This window comes from Loxodonta africana, chromosome 4, assembly GCF_030014295.1.
Source record: "Loxodonta africana isolate mLoxAfr1 chromosome 4, mLoxAfr1.hap2, whole genome shotgun sequence".
In the NCBI taxonomy this organism is placed as follows: Eukaryota; Metazoa; Chordata; class Mammalia; order Proboscidea; family Elephantidae; genus Loxodonta; species Loxodonta africana.
In genome coordinates this window covers 163998845-164018210 of record NC_087345.1, presented here as the reverse complement: position 1 = coordinate 164018210, position 19366 = coordinate 163998845, and the positions used below count along the sequence as shown (strand labels likewise).

Genomic DNA, 19366 nt, shown 5'->3' with positions numbered 1-19366 from the left:
AGAAAGCAGAAAAAAGTAATGTCTGCTAGTCTTGGAAACACAGGATTACAGACAAAACACGACCACCAAATGTAAGAGTTTCTTTGAGAGTACTCCTTGAAAAGAACAGAAGCCACTGTGTGATTAAATAATGGAAGGAGGTGATGTAAGGTACCCAGCTATGAACATTCTAAAATGCAAGTGCAGGTAATGGACTGAGTTCACACTGAGGCAGGGGATGCAGACCCCAGGAGTAATTGTGGTTGATGTCCATACATATGGTATCATAGAATGGATGGTGAACTCTAATCAGAATAGTAATCAAGCTCAGTTTTTTAAAATTTAGAAGTAAATATCCAACACCTACGCAGATGAAAGCTCAGCATCATCACTGGATTGCAGGTATCTGAAAACCACCACTGCCAATGCCAGACAGCTGCCGCTTGATGTGCGAGAAGAGCTTGGCTGCAGGTGAGCTGGAGAGCCTGGAAAGCTGGCAATAACAGGCAGTGAGTGTGACCCAGAGAGGAGGACCTAGGGGAGAAGGCCAAGTAGCCACTGAAAGGAGCTCTCTTCAGTATTGCACATGTGCTCAGAGAGAAGCCTCTCTCTTGTCTGGTGACTCATTGCATAACTAAGGCATGGCAGGTAGAGCGCTGCTTGAAGAGGGGCGCTGATGAGCAATTTCTTTTGGCCTTCATAGTTTCCATTGCCAGCTGTCAGAGATCATTCAGCAATTTAAAATTCATTGCCATTGGTGCTGTTTACCATAGATAATATTCAGAGCCACACACAGGGTGACCAGCATTGCTAAGTGTTTGGTACATTTGTAACCTTATCCCCCTTGGGACCTCAAGATGCCAGTGGACTCATTTGACTTCCAGAAAGGAGCCTACCAGGCTGCTTTATGGTGCTGCATCTGTGAGGTGTGTAAACTGAGACATAATATAGCAGATAGGGGACACCTGTATCAATTGTGGCCTTTTTGCCAGTTGGACAGGACCACTCTGGAGCCACATCAAGACAGTGGTTGAAAGTGAAAGGAGTATTTGTGCCTTTCTTAAAAAGTGGCCCTGAAGATTAATTTTTTTTTAATTATCTTTTTTTATTTATTTTCCTTTTTTGCAGTATGGAAATTAATCTTAAATATGTAGAAGAGAGGAAGCAAACATTCCTTAGATTGTTTTGCAATTGAATCAACAATGTTAAAAAGGAATTAGTAGATGCTTAGAGTAATTTTAACTTTTAAAAAAAGGGGGTACTCATATAAATAGTAGATCATTAAAGTCATGGCATTGTGCCACCTCCAGGACACTCGAATCTCATTTTGAACCATTTATTTACAAGTTGTTTTGTTAATTTGGCTATGATATTTAAGTTTTTTAAGGGAACAATTAGGATTATGACCCTAAAAGCAACATAAAGTAGAAATTATTTAATTTTTAGTGTTATTTTTGTATTTATAAAAATATTACCTCACTGTATGAACAAATACACACAATTTTATTCATCTTTGGAAAGTCTTTGTTCTATAGCAGTTGCTTGAAATTGGGAGTTCCCATCAGACATTTAAAATACAACCCGTTTGTCAGAGTCGATTTTAGGAACACGTCAGGTGCTCTTGGCAGTTTCCCTCCCTCCCCCTTCCTTCCAGCAGGCTCTGCTTCCCTACCTTTACATCCTGCAGGGTGGGACATCTAAAAAGTAACAGATTTCTCCTCTGGTTGCATCATGTCTAAGCAGTATTGTGCCAAAAGAACCCCTAGTCTTCTGGGGTGTCAGTAGGGAGGGACAGAGGGGGGAAGCAGGCAGACCACCTCCAATTGCTATATACGTGATCCTGTACTTCACAGAGGCCACCAGTTATCAGTGTTATAAGTACATACAAACTTTGGTGAGATACAGAAATTCTAAGTGTAAATTCTATCTAAATCATCTGACATAGATAATTAACATAAATAGCTTAATGAAAATTTAACATGATTAAAGTAGTGATTCTTCTCTACCTCCTTTCCCCCAAATACTTTTTAAGTTGCTATAGTTGTGTTCCTCACAAGATGCTGACATTCAGAGAAAGAAAAAGTGCTGAAGGGTGAAGTCGACGTAGGCAGTAATAACAGCAGTTCGTTAAGACTGACATCCTTAAGCAATTATTTTACTATACCCCTTTTTCTCCTTTCGTGGCTGACATGTGCCTGTGTTTTTTCTTGTGAACCATTCTTCATTTATCACAGCCATTGTGAGAAAAACGTTGTGCTTTCCTTTCATTGTAAAATGCAGTGGATTTTTTTATGCTTTCAAAATCCAGAATTTTCATTTTTACAGCACCTGGAGGTAAGAGTCATAGTATTAGTTATAAAAGTATCAGAGAGAGTAAGCATCTATAAGAAATATCTTACTGTTTTTTGTTTTTTTTTAATGTTTTGGGTTTTTTTGTTTTAATTTGCTCCACTTAATTTATTCAACAAATATTTCTTAAATGCAAAATAGACAGAGCCCTACCCTCATGGAGCTTACGTCAGCAGAAAAGCTGTATTATACTAGTAATGAGAGCATGTTGAATGCTATGTGTCTTTGGAGCTCAAAAGAAAGATTCTTGACTAAAAGCATAAATTTGGGAGTTGTTGGCATACAAACAGAAACTGAAACAAAAGGGGTAAATGAGATAGCCTAGGAGCAGTGTAGAATGAGAAGTGTAAGAGGGCCTAAGTCCAGGCCCTGAGGTAATCCTGTATTCAAAGGTCACATAGAGAATGACGAATTGGCTAAAGAGTAGAAAAAGGAGGGAAAGAGTAGAGAGAAGAAAACCAGGAGAACGTGGTCTCTCAGAAGACAAGCCAAGAGTGTTATTCAGGAAAGACCTTGGTCAAGAGTGCCCTATGCTCTAAAAGGTTTGAGTAAGATAAGGACTTTAACCCTCCCCGCCTCCCTGCTACCTGGGGTCATTGATGAGCTTAATGAGAACAGTTGCTGTGGAAAGGTAACCCACTTCCGTAGAGTTGATTCTGACTCATAGTGACTCTATAGGTCAGAGTGGAACTGCCCCATAGGGATTCCAAGGCTATAATCTTTACGGAAGCAGGCTTCCACATCTTTTTCCCATGGAGCTGCTGGTGGGTTCGAACCACTGACCTTTTGGTTAGCAGCTGAGCACTTAACCACTGGGCCACCAGGACTCCTTTGAGGAAAGGTGCCAAACCCACTGCCATTGGAGGGCAAAATTCAGAGTGGAATGAATTACAGAATGAATGGGAAATAAGTAAGTACAGAAACCAAATGTAGACAGCCCTTCCAAGAAGACAGATGGAGGAAGACATGGGGTCAAAGGAAGGATTTTGTTTATTTTTACTTTTTATTATAAAAATTTTCAGAAATATAGAAAAATGATAGTATGTACCCATCACTTAGATTTAATGATTAACATTTTTTAATTTCATTGTGCTTTAGGTGAAAGTCTACAGCATAGTTTCTTATTCAAAAAACAATTCAACATTTTACTATGTATTATCTTTTGTTTTTGCTGAAGTACTTCAAAGTAAAATATAGATGTAATGTTTCATCTCTATTTTAATATGTATCTCTGAAACAGGAGGACATTTTTCTTATCACACTGACAAAAGTAACAATTCTGTAATATCAGCACGTACCTAGTGAGATATCCATATTTCCCCAGTTGTCCTCAAAATGTTTGTTCAAACCAGAATCCAGTCAAGGACCATGACATTGCATTTGATTGTTTTGTCTCCACAGTTGAGTATTTTTTTTTTATTTGTTCCATGAAAAAAACGCAAGCACATTTCAGCACTGTGAAAAAGCCAGTGGAGGGAGGGAGTTGAGGATCCTGGACTGAGATGGATAATGCCTGAGAACTCAATGGAAGAGTTGTCAGGGCATGAAGAGAGGGATTGGCCTTGGAAGGAGCTCCACCCTCTCCCTGCTCACCGGAGTAGAGAGTGGGGAGTGGTGCAGATGCTGGGAGATTTGACACCAGAAAGCTTCTGTTTTTCCTCTGAAGTAGGATAAGTTTCATAGAGACCAGAAGGAAGTCTCTGTGTTCCCTGCCATGCAGTCAGTGCCGATCACAATGTGGAGCACATAATGGCAGCTTAATAAGTATTCGTTTAGCGAATCTGTGAACGAATGTTGAGAGTGATGAGGGGGTTTTGAGATTTGAGGGAAGTGGAAAATGTTTGATTTATAGATAGTACTTCTTCGGTGCTTTTTACATATCAGGCTCTGTTCTCAGAACTTTGTAAATATTAACTGATTTAGTCTTCACAAAAGCCCTATGCATTAAGTACTATTACTTCCCCCTATTTTCCAAATGCAGTCTCTCGGTGGTACAGACAGTTAATGTGCTCACTGATTACTGAAAGACTGAAGGTTCAGGTCTACCCAGAGGCACTTTGGAAGAAAGGCCTGGCAGTCTATTTCTAAAAAAATCAGCCATTAAAAACCCTGTGGAGGACAGTTTACTCTGACACACATGGGGCCTTCAAGAGTCAGAATCAAGTCCACGGCAAGTGGTTTGGTTTTTTATTTTCCAACTACAGAGACACAGGGAGGTTGAATAACTTGCCCAAGGTCACACAGCTAGTGAATGTGGAGCGGGAACTAAGAGGGCTCCTAACAGCATGGCATGGCCAAGTAGTGCTGAGAGCCCAGTTAAAGCTGGAGACTGTGGACTTAGACTCTACCTGGCTATATGATTTCCTGTAGCAGTTTGTGCTGGGGAGAATACTTGTAGCTGTGTCCACTGGGTGTTAGAATTTGTACATAGGATTTCCCGGGTCAACTGTTGAAGAAACTGAGAGGATTTACAGTCAGGCCTGTTTGTGTCAACACCTTTCATCCCCCACATCATGCTAGGGTACAATGGTCCCCAACCCTGGATTTCATTAATCCTGTTAAATGTTCCTCTACTAAAATACAACAGTGTGTTCTTTCTTCAATGCCGCCACACAGAAATTCAGGAGTAGAATTTTCTGCAAAATTTCAGCTCATAAATGTTTTCTAAGCCTTTGGTACCAACTGCTACTTAGCCATACTGAAATCTAACATGTTATGCTCTAATATGGGTTACGCTTTCATGCATATTTACATATTTTGTAGTTTTTTCATTGAATTTATTAAATCTGCCTTTTCTGTAGTTTTCAAGGTGGTTATCAAAGAGCCCCATAGGTGAACCAGCACATGTATAAATGTGCAGATGAAGTAGATCAAAGTTGACCTTTTTTTATGTGTATTAACTTATATAATCTTAAAGACAGGAGCATTGTAAAATGTAATCAGTATGGTTGTTTGTCCCTGTAAAAAGACTTGTAAATGGTTTCCTGTATAATAATGGCTAGCATTTGCTATATGGCATGGCACTCTGTGGCTCTGCATAGAGTTTATACATATATATATAAAATTTATTTTTGTCATTGAGAATATACACAGCAGAAATACACCCATTCAACAATTTCTAAATGTACAATTCAGTGACATTGATTACATTCTTCAAGTTGTGCGACCATTCTCACCTCCTTTTCCTGATTGTTCCTTCCCTGTTAACATAAACTGCCCCTAAGTTTCCTGTCTAATCTTTGGAGTTGTTGTCAGTTTCATCCCATATGGATAGTTCTTAAAAGAACAGTACTCAAGGCAGACATTCTTTTACTAGTTAAGCTAAACTATTGTTTGGTTTTAAGAAGACTTCAGGGGATACTTTTGATTTAAGGTTTAAAGATTTTTCTCAGGGCAGTAGTTTTCAGGGGTTCATCCAGCCTCAATAGTTCAATAGTCTGGGTTGCATCAAAATTTGATGTTCTGTTCTGTATTTTCCCCCTTTCGATCAGGATGCTACTATAGAATCTTCGATCAGAGTGTTCCATAATGGTAGCCAGGCACCATCCAGTTCTTCTGGGCTCATGGCAAAGGAGGCAGTTCTTCATGGAGGCAGTTAGCATAGAGAGTTTGATCAAAGAAATATTTTCTACTGGCAGGACTTTTTAAAGATAAGCCGTAATAGAAATAATCTGAGTAGAACAGCACAAAGGAGGGGTTGAGTAACCTAAATAAAATTTTGGTGTGTGCTCCCAGGGCAGGGGTCATGTCCTGTGTTCCTCGAAAGCACCTACCACAAAGTCTGGCTCAGAGAAGATCCCAGTGTTTGTAACTTGTTTTGGAGCACAAACCAGACAGGTTTAACATTAAAATTTATTAACAGAGTTTTGAATAAAAATTATTATTATTATCATTATCATCAGTAGTAAGAGGAATATAGTACAGTAACCAGGTATTGTGTAAAGTATTTTGACATACTGTTACCTGTAATCCTCACAACAGCCTTCAAGGTAGGAATTGTGGTGCTCATTTTCTAAAATATGAAAGAAAAATGCAAAGTAATTAGGTAACTTTTCCAAGATCTCACAGACAGTAAATGGAGGTGCCAGAATTCATGTGCGCATCTTTCTGGCTCCCAAACCTACGTTCTTTCTGCTCTGCTTACACAATGTAGACTGTCTCAGGCTTCATGTTTTAAGATGCACTGAACTTATCTCTCACAGAGGAAGGGGGCGAAAATCCTTTTTATTTCTGTAGATCACATGTGAGAAACTTTCTATTCAACCAATGGCTATTTACCACCGTTTTACGATAGCAAAACTCAATTTATTATTTTTTGAGAGGAGATAAGTATGAAATACTCCATCTGATTTCAAATTAAGAACAAGTTGAGGTAAAACTTTATTTCAGAAAATATGCCAAATTAAAATTATGTAGCTGAATTAAGTATTATTGTCAGTAAGGAAAAAAGGGAAGAAGCATCTTCAAAATTTGCCAAAACCTTGGCAAACAAAAATCAAACTCATACACTGATGCTGTTTATCTTTTTTTTTTTTTAATGATAAAAACTAAAGGCATTTTAGCTCTTTAAGATGGTTAAGTATTACCAGAGTTGATTGTTAACAGTGTTTCCCATAAAAGTTTGAAAGGGTATCTTAATTTTTTTTTTTTAATGAAATACTCATTGTAAGAAAGAAAAATGCAAGCAGTATTGGGGTGGGGAGGGGGGAAGGAGAGAAGGAAGAAAGAAAAATTACCCAGAATTCCACCATGACCATTTGGTGAAGGAACATTCCTCCAGGTGTTTTTTTATAAAATGCACAGTGTGTGTAGTTTTACATACTGTGATCATATGATTCATACTATTCATTATCCTAGAGATTTCACACATCATTATGTCATGGCTGTAAAAGAGCTTTTTGAAATCTTCTTTGCCCTCATCTCAAGAAAGGAGAATGTAACTTTCTTCTTTGGAAAGTACAGTGGGAGTCCAGTATTACAAAGATCTATTTTCAAGGAGAAGCATCTCCATCTTGTGGACTTTTAGAGTATGATCATTAAAGACTTCTAAACTCATGTTGTGTTTTTGCAACTCTAATTTGAAATGGCGTCATCCCTGGTGCTTGGCCAATGAACTTGATGAAATCCACCATGACACCAGAGAGGCCCCATCTGTCTGTAGAGGAAGCGTTAGTGCCCTGTGGTAGCAAAGGGCCAAGGCTTCATGCCTCTGCTCTCCAGAACAGGTTAGCTCTAGAAAGTAAAGTCTCAGCTTAACTAATCAATGAGAAACAGAAAAACCAGGACCAGAGCCCAACCACCCTAGCTTCTAACACTGTGCTCCCTCCACAAGGTCCCGTTAATCTCAACCTCAACACTGTTAAATAAGCTGATCTCAGGGGCCAAGAGGCTCTCCCTCGACCTCGTAAAATCATCATCAAGGCTTCTGGGGTGAAAGATGGAAGCCTTAGGTAGAGAATAATTCTACTCTGAAAGGATTATAGAAAGGACCAATTGTTGTCCTCTTGCCTTACAATCTCCTATTATCTTCTGTAACCAAGTTTTGACTCTACAAATTACTTTGGAAGATTAGAAAACGTATCTCTTTGGAGATAAAGTTGCATTTTCTAAACCCTGGTGATGTAGTGGTTAAGAGCTGCAACTGCTAACCAAAAGGTTGGCAGCTCAAATCCACCAGCCTCTCCTTGGAAACCCTATGGGGCAGTTCTGCTCTGTACTGTGGGTCACTATGAATGAGAATCAACTCAACAGCAACGGGTTTGGTTTTGTTTGGTTTGTGGATACATAGTGAACACAGATCCAATCTATAAGCAGCAACAAATAGGACCTTTTTTAAAGTTGGAGGTTTTCCTTTATATAAGCATCACAAGCTGAAGAGTTGTATTTTACCTCTAAGTGAGCATCATTTGATTGGATAATTTTTTCCCCCTTTTTCTTCCCCTCTTATTGCAGTATATAGTGGAATGTCATGGGATCACTCTTCTTCCCCAGTTCTTGGGCATGTACCGGCTAAATGTCGATGGAGTTGAAATATATGTGATTGTTACAAGAAATGTGTTCAGCCACCGTTTATCTGTATATAGGAAATACGATTTAAAGGTGAGATTTGATTTTATTAATTTTTGTTAAATAACTCAAGCTTACCCATTCACATTATTATAAATACTGTGATTAATCATGTTAAATGCTTAGGAAGCTCTCAAAGCTTAAAGCCACCGGGAAATTAGCAGTGTGCCACTTCATGTTAAACAAGCATTGCTTGTTGGCTTTACCAGAAGACACTTGTCCATAATAGAAATCATGTCTGATTTAATTCAACAAATATTTATTGAACACCAGCTACATACCAAGCACTGTTCTAGGTGACAGGAATAGTGCGATGAACAAACTAGACCAAACCTGCCTTAAGCAGCTGACATTCTTTCTGGTGGGTAGAGACAACAATAAATAAAATTAATAAGAAAATCATGTAGTATATTAGGAAGTGATAAGTGCTATGGATAGAAATAAAGAGAAAGGATGGGAGGAGGGATACAGTTTTAAATAGTGTGTCAGGAAAGATTTCACTGAGAAGATGACATTGGAGCAGACATGAAGGAGGTAAGGGAATGAACTTAGAAAAGAGGACTTATGGCAGAGAGAACAAGTACAAAGGGCCTGAAGCTCATTTCGGAGATTTTAAGTAACAAGGGGACCAATGAAGATTGTGAGAGTGGAGTGCTATGATCTGACTTCTAGGATCACCAGCTGCTGGGTCAAATATAAACTTAAGGGAGAATGTACAAGTCAGGGGTTGGCAAACTATTGCTACCTGCATGCCAAATCCAACTTGTGGTCCATTTTTTAAATAAAGTTTTATTGAAATACAGCCATGCCCATTGTTTCTGTGTTGTCTGTGGCTACTTTTGTGTTGTAATAGCATTGGTTGCCACAGAGACTGTTATGGACCAGGAAGCCTAAGATAGTTACCTTTGGAGCCTTTTCAGAAAAAGTTTTCTAACTCTTCATCTACATCAGTGGTTCTCAAACTATTTGGTCTCAGGACCCCTTCACACTCTTAAAATGGGACCCCAAAAAGCTTTTGCTATGTAGACTATCAATACTTTTAATATCAGAAATTAATGAGAAAATTTATAATGCCTATTTGAATTTATTTAAAATAATAATAAAATCATTACATGTTAAAAAACTAACATATTTTTATGAAAAATAACTGTTTTGCAAAACAAAAAATTGTGTGAGTAGCGTTGTTTTACATTTCTGCACATCTCTTAAATGCCTGACTTAATAGAAAACAATTGGAATGTCTTATCATGTACTGCCGTTAATCTGTCGTGATATATTATTTGAAGTGTATGAAAAATATGGCCTTAGGCAAATTTTGTACATAGTTGGAAAGGTAGATGGAGTATTTTAATAACCTTTTCAGATATACTTATTTGATATTACACCAAAATGAAACAAATGTAATTTCTGAAAACTTAGCTGCAATGTGGAATCTGAAATACGTGAGTAAACGTTTGTGCTCTCTTGCATTAAAATCTGTTGATCTGCCTTGGACTTTGAGTATGTGATTTTATAACATCATACATTGGTCATTTGGAGAGTACTGATCACTGATTTATGAGGTTCTTCCAAATATTGATGCATTTCTTTATACATTGTCAGAAAATCACATTCATGTCACTACCAGTCTTGTCAGAAAAGTATTTAAACTATCAAGTTCAGAGTGGCAGATCCAGGTTTTAAAAAGTTCTCATTTTCACCATTGTTATTGCAGTATGACTGCAAATGCCAGATTTTATAATTAACATGAAACATTGTCACTTGTTTTCCTTGAGATGGCAGTCACTTTGTTCATTTTTGAGCAAGTATCTGCCAAATACCCACATCAGAATAACCAACGTTTGTCAGGAGTTCTTTCAAGTAAGAATGTTGTTCCGTGGGAAAAAAAAAAAAGGGTGGTTCTTTCAGCTCAGAGCTCAGACCCTCACAAAAATAATTGTCTTTGAGAAACCATTGCTCCTTTGTATACAAAAGTGCTTCATGTAGACTTCCCTCACAAAATATTAAAAAGATGTACATCCCAGGGTCGAGATTTAATGAAATGAGTTATTGTTTCATCAAGGACATTCTTAAGTGATACTAATATATATGTATTATTACAGTATCACTGCAAATGCCAAGAGAGTGAAAAAGACAAATAATACCTTAGTGCTACCATAAAAATAGTTTTGACTGGAGCCTGAGGACTATACTTTGAGAAATGCTGATCTAAGTGAGGTAGTCTAGGCTTATCTCTAATCTCTGGAGTCTAGACAAGCTGGATTAACTTCTGCAATACTTCCTTGCTCTGTCCTGCCAAGGCTTAGCTCAAGCCATTTTGCTCCCCAGGTATTGCCTCTGGTGGAAATCCCAGCCACCCCACCCTGCAGGACTCTTTTTCCAACACCATCTCTTCCATGAAGCCTTTGGAGATGCTACTTAGCGTACTCCATTGAGCATAATAGTACTGCTTGTGCTGGTCTGATTCTTCCATTAAGAGGCCAGAGTGATCTCTAAAACTGCACATACTGCAAGTTCCTTAACCTTTATGACCCTCAGATCCTTCATCTGTAAAGCAGGGGTAATTTTGCCTACCTTTGCTGGGTTGTAAGATTAAATGAGATGTACGTGTATCATATCCAGCATAATGCATAGTGTATGGGAAATACTTGGTGAATTTTGATTATCACATCCCTCTACTAGTGTATAAGTGCCTTAAGGGTAAACAGTGTGTTCTGCTAACTTTTTTATCCCCTAGAAATGAATTAGATAGTGCCTTTTTTTTTATGCAAGTAGGCATCCAGTAAACGTAGCTTGATATAAATTATACTTGTATATTCGATGTTACAGTTTTAATTTGCCTTGGCCCACATAATTTCATCTCCCTCTTTAGATCTCTAGGGTATATAACTAGAAGTGGGATTGCTGGATCATAATTCTATTTCTAGTTTTTTGAGGAAGTACCATGCAGTTTCCCATAGTGGTTGTACCATTTAACAATCCCATCAGCAGTGGATAAGGGTACCAATCTCCCCACATCCTTGCTAGCATTTGTTGTTTTCTATTTTTCTGATCATTGCCATTTTAGCAGGAGTGAGATGATATCTCATTGTAGTTTTGATTTATATCTTGCTTAATGGCTAGTGATTGCGAGCCTCTTTTCATGTGTTTGTTGACTGCTTGAGTGTCCTCTTTGGTGAAGTGTCTGTTCATGTCCCTTGCCCATTTTCTAATTGGATTGTTTGCCTTTCTGTTGTTGCCATCTCCCTTTTTAGCTTGGACAACAAAGATTTATTGCTGTGACCCTTCTGTTCTTGCCAGTATTTTCAGTTGTGATGGAACTTGTACATTTGGCATCATTCTGTGGCTCAAATTCTTGGTCTTAGCTTATAACTTTTCTGGTTTTTTTTTAAACTTGGGTGAGTTTTTTTTTTTCCCATGCTATTGATTTGCATTTGCATAGAAATGAAGCCTCACTGAGAATCAAAAGCAGGGTGGATTATATCATAGGAGAAGAAAAACACAAACCAAGATATGAAGTAGAATTAATAGTTTCTTACTCTGCCCAATAGCACAGGGAGTGCTCACATACTACAAATGTCCCTAATTTTGGGCAGAGGGTGGGATATCTTTTATTAAAAATCAGTGTGTAAAGAAAGATGTTGCAGCCCATATTTAGGAATCCCTAAAGGAAAGAAAGTAGATGATTACAGGTGATAGCTGCTGGGCTCAGCTGTGTGCCGAAGGGCTGCATGCTGTGACCGTGGAATGGGTCCCCCATGCTTTCCTTCGTGAATTATTCACATCATCCGTTTGGTGGCTCAGTTTTGTGTTCCCCCCTCCAATCATTCCCAAGAAACTTTGAGCCTTTCCTCGGGCCTGGCAGCAGGATCTTTGAAATCCTGCCGGCCCTGGAACACTAAGCACAGGGAGACTGAGAAGTAACTTGAGAGACTGGAGGCCGGGGCTTGGCTCCCCTTCCCAGTCTCAGGACTCTCTTCAGTCTGAGCTTCCCCATCAGTATATTACAAGCAGTACGCATTCTCATCAATGCCAAGGGTTGTTAAGTAGCCTAAACTGCTTGAATGAGGGATGGCAATTGTGTAAAAATGTAATTTCTCTAAGAATGGCCAACTTAGAAGTGACTTTAGCTTTTCTCCAGTTATATGTAACTTCTTTTAATGATTGGGTAATTCAAATATCCCAGGACAGTAAATGTCTATCTCAGCCCTGGTCACATAAACTGATAGTGTCCCTGACCTCATCAGATGTTGGGAATCCAGTGCTGGAGGGGAAGGGGATCAGTAAACTGGTCTGTGATCCTTCTCCCACCATCTATTCAGTAATTATTCATCCTAGTATCATCGCCGTGAGGAGCACAAAGAATCAATATTCATTGTTGTGTTCACATATTTAAAAATTCACTGAACCATTTGTTTTCCAGCTTTCCTTTTGAATTAAAATCTTCTACAAACGAATGAAAGGAAAGTTTCTCTGCTTGAAGAGAAAGTAGGGGTGGGAGTGAAAGCCTCCCTCTCAGCTTCCAAGGTAGACACAGGTGCTCTTGGACAACCCCAGGGCTCTGAGGCATAGTTTTGAAAACCACTGCAGGGGAGTATAAACTCCTTGAGGTATCAGGAATTGTGTTTTATTTCACTTTGTACCCCTGCCTAGCACAGGGCCTGGCACAAAATAGATGTAAGAAAGTATGTATCTTTGAAGGCATCTCCAAAGTGGAGGGGGACAAAAAGTGCCCACAGGGCTTACTTACAGTAACTCTAAAGCAGGGAGAAAGTGATAAATCTTACAGAAGAGACCATCAGAGGCCAGGACATGCCCACATCTGAAAGAACATAATGTGAGAAAATAAATATTTAGTGGTTACTACAACCAGCTGATGGCCCCTACGCCTTTGAAGATAATAAAACCAGCCATTTCTGGCAAGTGATGCAAGAAGAGAGTGTGGTTTGGGTCTATCAGAGTTACCCAGTGCTGCCACAACAGAAGTAACACAAGCAGGTGGCTTTAAAGGACAGAGATTTATTTTCTCACAGTTCTGGAAGCCAGAAGTCCAAATCAGGGTCTCAGCCATGTCAATTCTTTTTCAGAGCCTCTCTCCTAGTTTCTGGTGTCTGCTGGCATCACTGGTGTTCTTTGCTTGTAGATGCGTCCTCACGTGTTGTCTGTCTTCCCCTTTGTGTGTCTCCTTGTCTGTCCCGGTCTTTTTATAACTCAGAAGTAATTAGGTTTAGGATCCACCCTGCAGTGGTGTGACCTCATTAACATAACAGAAGAAAACCCCTGTTTCCGAACAGGATCACATCCACAGGTACAAGGGCCAGGAATTCAGCACATATTTTGGGGGGACACAAGTCAATTCATAGCAGGGTCCAAAGTTTAGTAAGTCACTGTTCAAGTGATCGTCAGGTTTTCCGATTCCCAGCAACTGGACAAGAACCAGAGAAATAACAGCACCAGTGAATGTGATAGGGAAAGGTTTGGGGACAGTGGACCAGGGACACTACCTGGAGGGGGAAGAGGAGTACAAACCAGGCATAGAGTGGGGGGAGCTCACTCGGATGAGGCTCCAAAGCCAAGTGGGTGCTAATTGATATCTGTGTTCTACCCAGGAGCATTATCATATTTTAAATATGGGAAACTCAATGCATCATGCATACATGTTTTTTATTATTTCTCTGTGTTTCAGGGCTCGACAGTGGCCAGAGAAGCTAGTGACAAAGAAAAGGTAAGTACTGCGACCTGTTCTCACCACACTGCTGGGAGTTGTGCTGGAACAGCACCTCCCATTTCTGTTCTTTTCTTGTTTGTCTCCCACCATTGTGATCCTTCCTGTTTCCTCTTCTGCTGCCACCCGTGGGGCACACACAATTGAGTTGAGGAGTGTTCTCCTTCATTTCTCTTCCCCGGATTAGTGTCCATACTGCTTTGTTAAATAATGAAATGGTTATTAGTTGTAAGTGTGGTCAGAAGAAGCAACATTTCACAACTAATATGCAACATACTCTTGAAAACTCAGCCCCTGTGCAGAGAACTTATGACCAAAACTGGCTGGTTACCTCCATGAACAACTGCCTCCTTTGCCATGAGACCAGAAGAACTGGATGGTACCTGGTTACCCTTGCTGATCGTTTTGATCAAAGATCCTATACAAGAATCCTGATCAAAAGTGGGGAGAATGCAGAACAGAATTTCAAATTCTCAATGGAATCCAGACCTTCTGGAGCCATAGGGACTAGATGTACCCCTGAAACTATTGCCCTGAGATAATCTTTAAACCTTAAACCAAAACTATCCCCTGAAGTCTTCTTTGAATAAAAAAAAATAATTTATCTTAATAAGTAAAGTTTGTCTGCCTTGAGAATTGTGCTCTTTTAAAGAATTATCTACGTGAGATCGAATTGACAACATCAACTTGCAAGGTTAGATGAGAAATTTTTAGGGGGCAGTGAGTTTAATTCAATGGTGATAGAACAATTTGGAGAAGGATGGCAAGAATATTTGCACAACTTGAAGAATATAATCGGTGTTGCTGATTTGTACATGTAGTAACTGTTGAAATGGTGTATGACTATATTTTCACCAATAAAAAAAAGAAAACCTGACTTACAGCCCACGCACTCCCCTGGAGGTCAAGGAACCAGGGTCCTACCACCACTTTGCCACTAACTAGCCAGGTAGAACCTTGAATAAATTTATTTTCCTCTCTAGGCCTCAGTTTTCTCACCTGTGAAATGAAGCTGTTGGCTTGGATTAGCTCCAAACTCCTTTCCAAATATAAAATATTAAGATATTATTACTGAGTAAAAACCATTTACTGTCGGGTTGATTCTGACTGATACAATCCCACGTGTGTCAGAATAGAACCGTGCTCCATAGTGTTTTCAGTGGCTGGCTTTTCAGAAATAGGTCACGAGGCCCTTCTTCCATGGCACCTCTGGGTAGACTCAAATCTCTAACCTTTTGGTTAGTAGCCAAGCACGTTAACCATTTGTACCACCCAGGAATTCCTATTGTTGAGTACTTTTTGCTTAAAGAATTAGGGATGGGGAGACTGTGTCTTTTTATCTCTTCCTGAATCACTGGGCATTGGGTAATATTTGAGCCACATTTAATTTATTATACAAGCAGATAAATTCTATTTTTGAATAAGAATTTGGAAAGTAGCTCTCTGCGTGTAAACCTAAACTGACCAAAATTGATATTTGCTTATGTGAAAAGCACCTCAATGTTCTCAGTTACAACTATCCATCACCTTGGGAAGTCTCTTTTCTTGACCAAGACAGTGGAAAACTGGGCTAAAGGTTTTTCTTTTTCATTATTATTAAGTTCTTTAAGGATGATATCATTCATTTTTTATTTGAACTGTTGTTGGTTGCCGTCCAGTTGATTCCAATTAATGGCGGCTCCATGTGTGCAGAGTAGAACCACTCTACCTGTTCTTCAAGGCTGTGACCTTTTGGAACCAGATTGCCAAGACTGTCTTCCAAAGAGGCTGTGGATGGATTCAAACCACCAACCCTTTAGCTAGTAATCACTTAACTATTTTTACCCATGCCCCCGTCCCCCGCCACCCAACTCCTGTTTGAACTGTATGGGTTTGAAAATCTACATTTATTTATTCTTTCAAAAGTGTTGATGAATATCGTTTTGGTTACTGTCCTAGCCTCAGGAGCTAAAATAATGGACAAGACACAGCTAGCAGAGAATACAGACGTAAATAGGAAATAATGGTATCATGTGATGAGTCCTTGGGTAGGGGATGCTTGAGGTACTGTGGAGCACAAAGTAAGGGCCCCCGACTCAGATTTGATGGTGTCAGAAAAAGGTTTCCAGGAAGAGGTGGTACCTGGAGACCCGCAGGATGAGTAGGAGTTTTGTTCTAACTCATAGCGAACCCATACACAACAGAACAAAACACTGCCTGGTCCTGCGCCATCCTCACAATTTCCGCTATACTGTGTCAATCCATCTCATTGAGGGTCTTCCCCTTTTTCACTGATCCTCTACTTTACCAAGCATGATGTCCTTCTCCAGGGACTGATCCCTTCTGATAACATGTCCCAAGTACATGAGATGAACCCCCGAGACTATGGCCCTAAGACAACCTTCTAAACTGGAACTGAAGCCATTCCTGAAAACCATCTTTCAGCCAACCATAGATAGGCCCATAAAAATAAACCTGAGAGAATTGTGCTCCTTAGAATAATTAATTATATGAGATCAAAAGGGCGACATTTGCCCAAAAGCCAAGATGAGAGGCAGGAAGGAATAGAAAATCAGGATGAAAGGAAACGGGGACCTTAGGACAGAAATGGGGAGAGTGCTAACACATGGTGGGGAATGAAACCAAACTAATTTGCTCTGTAAACTTTCACCCAATGCACAATAGAAATTCTTAAAAAAAAAAACAAAGTAAGTGAGACGAGGCAAGACCACCACTCACCTGTCAGTTTGTCATACTGTGGGGGCTTGCGTGTTGCTGTGGTGCTGGAAGCTATGCCACTGGTATTTCAAATACTAGCAGGGTCACCCATGGTGGGCAGATTTCAGCAGAGCTTCCAGACTAAAACAGACTGGAAGGAAGGACTTGGAGATCAAGTTCTGAAAAAATTGGCCAGTGAAAACCTTAGGGATAGAAGCAGAGTAGAAGTTATCCAGATGAAAAGGTGAGGAACGGCAGCTTGTGTAGGACCCCGGGGTGGGCACGTGGTGCTTTAGCTGGAGGGAGTGGTGAGATGAGGCCACAGAAGTAATCCAGCAAGGACAGTGGCCTGAGCTGGGATGGTGGAAGTAGATAAAGAGAGGTTTAGGAAGAATAACAGCATTTAGAGATCGAACGTAGAAAGCGAATGGTGAGTGTGTGTGTGCTGTGGTGGGGAGGCAGGTGGATAAAGAATGGCTCCCAAGTTTCTGGTTTGGACTATTGCATAGGTGTTGGTTCCACTTGCTAAGTGAGAGAACGGAGTAGCAGGTGCATTTGAAGTGTCAGTGCGGCCTCAAAACAGAAAGGTCCAATAGCTGTGAGAAGCTGTGGAGGGAATCTCTGCCAGGTGGAAGGACTTGGGAATCCTTTTTTGGAAGAGTGTTCAGGGAAGTAGATGATGTGACCCAGGAAGAGTGGAAGAGAAGCATGTCTGGAGCCAGCCCAGAAGGACATTATTATTTAATGTTAAAGGAAGTGAGTCCTCGAAGGATCAGCCAAAGAGATAGGAGATAAACCAGGAAAGCCTGGATCATTTATTTGAATATTTATTGAGCGTCTCTTACAGGCAAGTATTTTCCAAACATTATAAGAAGTGCCTCAGTGAACAATACAGACACAGTCCCTGTCCTCCTGAAACTTGCACTTTCATATTGTCCCAGAAACCAGAGGAAAAGAACTTTGCCAATATCGGATGCTTCCCCAAGGTCAGGTAGGATGAGGACTGAGAATTATCCATTGGACTTAACAACAGGAAAATCACTGGTGGCCTTGTCAGTGGGAATTGGTGGGAGTAGAAGCCAGATTGCAGTGGGTTAAGAAGTGAGGAAGAGACAAGGACATGGTAGAGCCTTCTTTGATTGTTTCTGTTTTTACTGTGCGTTAGTAAGTATATTTCTACATTTTCAGCCTACATGTAAATCACCCTGAAGGCGCCAGCTTTGGTCAAAAGAAGCAGAAAAAATGGGCTCGCGTACTGCTATGAGTAAATGTTTCTTCCAGATGCCAAAGACTAAAGCAGATATTTTAAGTTTCAGTCCATGGGGAACGCAGAGGTTTAGTGCTATTCGGATTTTCTCCCAGGAGAAAATATTTGGACTGTTCAAAGAGCCACAAGCCAGCCCAGCCTGAATAAGAACTGTGGACATGATGACACCAACTACAGTACATCGGTTGCTGTGTTTTTGCTTCATTCCCAAGTCCCTTGAGACTATTGCTAGAGGCATTTTTTTTTTTTTTTTTTTTTGGTCTCTTCAGGTTCAATCCACAAGGGCTTGTTCTGCCCTGACAATAACCAATGGCAGGAAAGATAGTTAAAACGAATGGCAATGGTTGCTGCTAAAGCCTAAATCCTAAAACATACATGTAGAAGGAAAGCCACAAGTACTTGACTTTCTTGGAGCTGTAATATCTCATCAGAAGCAGAACATTCAGTTACCTGACTTCCACTGCTATGCCTATAGGACCACACATCCCAGAAATCCATGGCATCAACCGCGGTTCCATTGTCTTCCTCACCAAAAAAGTTTTTAGAACCTTTAATTCATGTAGGTTTCTGTGAAAAGGTGGGAGAATATAGAATTTGTTTAATACAAACTCACTTTTCCAAAGATTATCCTAAGCTGTTTTTATGTGGCAGTCATTCCTCAAAACATCTCCCCTGGAGGTGGGCTTGGTGAAGTCAGAGATGGGACAGACCTTGAGAGATCAGAGTCCACCTTCCCCACCTTACATATGACAAATTTGAGACTCCAGAACTTAAGCTCCCCATGCAGTACCACACAATTAATGGCAGAGGTGAAACGTTACCTTAATCTGGGATCTATTTTTTTAACATTAATTATAAAGATAAGTAATAATAATAACTGATATTTGTTGAATTCTTACCTAACAGACCGGTTCGATAACTTCTCCATGGTTCCACAGTTGTGAAATGACAGAGCCAGGGTTCGAACCCAGGTAGCCTTACTCCACAGCTCACATTTCTAACCACTGAGCAGTACTATCTTCTAAACAGAGTTCGCCCTCTCTTTTTTTTTTTTAAAGGATATATTATCAAAAATTCATACTAATCCTCTGGATGATGAAAATGGGTGAGAAAAATTCACTACATTGACAAAATATTGTTTTAGAGTTAAATGTGGTGCTAAGTCAGTTCGTTCGAAATACTTGGTTTAATAAAAAAAGGAGTGAAAGTGGTTTTATACAGTGTTGGCAAAACAATCAATTAACTTTTCCTCCATTTGAGGAGTTTGGTCATTTTTGTTAATA

General features: G+C 39.8%; 1 protein-coding gene across 4 annotated transcripts in view; it reads left to right on the top strand.

The window, feature by feature from the left end:
- The window catches only part of PIP4K2A (phosphatidylinositol-5-phosphate 4-kinase type 2 alpha), a 197107-nt gene that overhangs the window by 143982 nt on the left and 33759 nt on the right, over positions 1 to 19366 (top strand). For all 4 annotated transcript variants that reach the window (XM_064284915.1, XM_064284917.1, XM_064284916.1 and 1 more), the window contains exons 5-6: positions 8281 to 8427; positions 14081 to 14119. In XM_064284915.1, coding sequence (XP_064140985.1) covers positions 8281 to 8427; positions 14081 to 14119 — 186 coding nt within the window. The remainder of the gene's footprint in view (positions 1 to 8280; positions 8428 to 14080; positions 14120 to 19366) is intronic.